Source organism: Sinocyclocheilus anshuiensis, unplaced genomic scaffold (assembly GCF_001515605.1).
Source record: "Sinocyclocheilus anshuiensis isolate Anshui unplaced genomic scaffold, SAMN03320099.WGS_v1.1 scaffold26, whole genome shotgun sequence".
Taxonomy (NCBI): Eukaryota; Metazoa; Chordata; class Actinopteri; order Cypriniformes; family Cyprinidae; genus Sinocyclocheilus; species Sinocyclocheilus anshuiensis.
The window spans coordinates 149655-153955 of NW_015544143.1; the positions used below are offsets into that span (position 1 = coordinate 149655).

Here is a 4301-nt window from a genome sequence, read left to right on the forward strand (position 1 = left end):
TGAAAATGTACTTGCCCTCAGGACATACAAGAGATGTCTCCACTGGAACAGATTTGGAGAAATGTAACACTACGTCGCTTGCTCACCAGTGGATCCTCTGTAGTGAATGGGTGCCATCAGAATGAGCAGCTGATAAAAACTTGAAAATAATCCACACGACTACAGTGAGGGGAAAAGTTGCATGTTTGTAATAAACAAATCCATCAAGACATTTTTAATCTTCAAACTGTTGCTATCAGCTAAAATAAGAGTCCTCTAGTCATAACATTGCTTTCTCAAGTGAAAAAGTACTCTCATTTGTGAGAGAAATATACACAGAGCAAACACTGTTTATTAGCATAAACAGTCTAAAATTACCCTTTAAAAATGGTGATGTGAGAGGATAACGGGGATGGACTTTTTCTCTGGATTAAGAGTTATTGTGGATTGTGGACTATGTTGGCCAGAAGTGATGGTTTAAAGTTAAAACGCCTTGATGGATTTCTTACAAACACACAGCTTTTCACTTCACAAGACATTAATTGATGGATTGGAGTCATGTGGATTACGGTGATGCTTCCATCAGATGATTCATTATGACAGCACCCATTCACTGCAGAGGATTGGTTAGCAAGTGATGTAATGCTACATTTCCCCAAATGCATTCCAAAGAAGAAACAAACTCATCTACATCTTAGATGTGTTGAGAATGAGTACATTTTCAGCAAATTTTCATTTTAGGATCTAGTTCAGTCATTTCAATGCAGATTTCCCGATTTAGATTTCATATTTATCTCTACTGTGAAATCATTATAATTATGTCATACAAGTATTTTTATCTGAGAGCTGCTATAATAGTGTGATGCACATCATTTGAAAATAACCTGAGAAATGAAAAATGAAACTGCATGTCAAAGGCATATACTTTAATCAGGAACCATTTAGATTTATCAAGATGCCAAATAAAGGCAAAAGTTTTATATAATACAAATGCTTACAAAAACAAGTGACAAGGGCATTAGACTTTTGAAATGCATTCATTTATAGGCAGCACTGAAAGACATTAATTTGTAAATAAAAGAAAATCAAATACGTACCAAATTTCCCTAAATGGGAATATATGAGGTATTAAGTTTTAATACTTTGTTCCACATTTTAAGGCTTACATTTTTCAAAAACTCTTATGCTTGGAGTTGAAGCTGACTTTCAGCTATTTATGGGTTTATATATTTAATCACATTACTAAATTATACTTGACAAAACAATACTGAAATGTGTCATATTCAGTTGAAGCGGAAAGAGGAAAGCATTTATATTGAACATTATACATTCACCCACAGGCACGTAGTGTCCTTACACCCAGATCAGAGGGTACACTGGAAACAACTCATTGGCACGGAGGATTTGAGCACAAAATGTTCATTAGTACACCCACAGACGGGCACAATTTTAGATCTCAGCTCAAGTTCGGGGATATAGAAATATCAAGTAACGATCATTACTGTGGGGTCAAAAAATATATTTGTCAAAAAAATGACAAATATATTGTATATATACTGGAGTAATGAGTATGGAATATCACTGTGGCATGCAGAAGGCATAACTGTCTATATGTCCAAATGATTCTACACATCTCCACAGTAATATGAAACTTTACAGTCCAGTGTACAGTCATCTCAAAAGCAATGCATAAAATCATATTTTAAAATATGGGAAACACAAATACTTACAAGAAGCACACAGCGCATCTATGAAGATTCATGAAAAGTGCAGATGATCTTTTCTGCAAGCTGACTCAAATGATGCAATAAATGTCAGATTTATCCATAAAGGACGAACAAATGGCGTAAAATGCCAATGACAACCTCAAGGTGTGACTTTGCTTTAAAAACATAATTTAAATAATCATAGATTTCTGGGCATAATTTTAGTTTGTAATTTCCAACGCACACCATCATAGGATGTTTGATGGTGGTATCACCAGTTACAGATGTTTTTATAGTGACTGTTACAGCTCTAGAGGGCGCTATGAACCTGCTTTACTCATACTGCTTGTTATTGGTTGATTCAGATTTCTTTAAATAACAAAATCTAAACTGTTTTACATAATTGGTGAACCATTAGCACACATACTGTCAACCTCTTTCATGGGCATTTATAATGTACACAATTACTGTACTGTTTTAAGAATTAAACATAAAAATATAATAAGGCAATATCAAATTCCTCATCCCCACTTACACTCTGTACCACAATAAAACATAAGAAATACAATAACTGTTAACTTCCATCTCAGCACCAGTGAAATTCTGGAATAGGCCTTGCCAAGGACAAGTAGTCCAATCCAAAAGCAGTGAGAGAGAGTGAAACGCTGAGAGCCAGAAGATGTATGCGTTAGATGAATTAAAAAAGACGAGGAAAGACTATAAAAATAACTCTTTCTCACAAAGATAACGGAAGCTGAGGTGGAAGAGCCATGGTGAAATTCTGTCTTCCTCTGTGAGCTTTTGGCATGATGGAGGCCTAAGAAGAGTCCAGTTTAAATAGCAAAGAACAGAATGAGCACCACAATCAGTATGATTACTAGAACTCCAATAGCACACCATTGTCTCCGACCTGCAACACACAAAAGCACAAACGTGAAGTCAAAATATCACACCATCTCACACTCATTTCTTAAAACTTGCAGAATTAAGCAAAATAAAGAAAAAAGCTTGCAAAAACAATAAATGTGAAACTGTTTGGGTGGTTTTGAGAAATCATAAATTACACTACCATGTGAAAGTTTGGATGATTTTTTCATTAAGATATTTAAAAAATAAATAAATACATAATAATATATATATATATATATATATATATATATATATATCATACTTTTATTCAACAAAGGCACATTAAATTGATCAACAGTGATAGTACTGTAGATACTTTTACACTGATATTAAAAAAAATAAATAAATCAAATAAATGCTGCTCTTTTGAACTTTCTACTCATCAAGGAATCCTGAAAAATGTATCATGGTTTCCACAAAAATACTGAGCAGCTGTGGTTAACATTGATAATAAGAAACATTTCTCGAGCACCAGATCGACATATCAGAATGATTTCAGCAGAATTATGTGACTCTAAAGACTGAAATAATGACTGCTGAAAATTCAGCTTTGCCAACACAGAAATAAATATTTTAAAATATATTGAAAAAGAAAACAGTTATTTTAAGTAATAATAATATTTAATAATATTACTGTTTTTTGATCATATAAATGCAGACTTGGTGAGCATAACAGACTCAAAACATTAAAAAAAAATCTTACAACCCCAAATTAAAAAAGCGTATAATTAAAATATTAAAAAAGATATACATTTTAGCTTCAAACTTAGAATAAATAAATATATATATTTTTAAAATCACCCAAATTTGCTAAAAATTATTCAAAAACATGAGAAAACAAGTAGAGGAACACACAATAAGTAGTAAAAGCACTCACTGCTGGTCATGTGTGAAACTTTCTCCATTTTCTTCAACACTGAGTCCATTCTGGAACTGCTCTGGTCCATCTCCTCATTAAACTCACTGAGCATACTGGGACAAAAAGCACATATATTAACAGAAGTAGACATTGATTATAATACAAATCCTGCATTTCTAATACAAACCCGGTGTTCCTAACTGTTAATTATTTAACAGGGTGGCCGCGGGTCCTTAAAAAGTCTTAAATTCAGATTCAGTAGGTCTTAAATATTTTTGGTCACATTACCACAAAAATGAACACAGAATACAGTCGAACACCAGCTCGCTGTCCAGCCTCCGAACTACTTTAAATGGTTTCATGCAAGTTTACTGAAAAATGGCTTGAGAATTGTACTTGCCCGACAGGACTAATAGCCTGATTAAAACTTAAGTGACAAAATATAATCACGCATCAAAACGCGCGAATGATTCTTCTGATTTTATTACATTCAGCTTAAACAGCGATTGATAATGGATAGTGTATTTCTATGATCAATGTCGCGCTGTTGAGGCTCGTGCTGCCTGTCTGTCTCTGTGAGAGACTTTCATGGAGAAATCAAATCAAATGAGCATACTGCACATATAAAGAAACTCACAGAACAAACATACCGAGGTAAAAATTCAAAATGTTTAGTTTATTTATAGCATGATATAGTCAAGTAACACAGTGTTTCCCAACCTTTTTTTAGTCGCGGCACCCTTTGGAAATTGTAACAAACTTGTGGCACCCTACAAAATTAATTTTGTCACAATATTTGAATTTCTAACTTCGATATGATACTTTGAAAAGTATCGATATTCGGTACA

The 4301-nt window shown here is 33.5% G+C and overlaps 1 protein-coding gene across 1 annotated transcript in view; it reads right to left on the reverse strand.

Moving 5' to 3' along the window:
• Positions 1–1513: 1513 nt before the first annotated feature.
• Positions 1514–4301, reverse strand: part of LOC107695063 (syntaxin-6-like) — a 6161-nt gene continuing 3373 nt past the window's right edge. Inside the window, exons 7-8 of the mRNA XM_016494850.1 lie at positions 3472–3566; positions 1514–2595 (exon numbers count right to left, since the gene is read on the reverse strand). Coding sequence (XP_016350336.1) covers positions 2519–2595; positions 3472–3566 — 172 coding nt within the window. The 3' untranslated portion in view covers positions 1514–2518. The remainder of the gene's footprint in view (positions 2596–3471; positions 3567–4301) is intronic.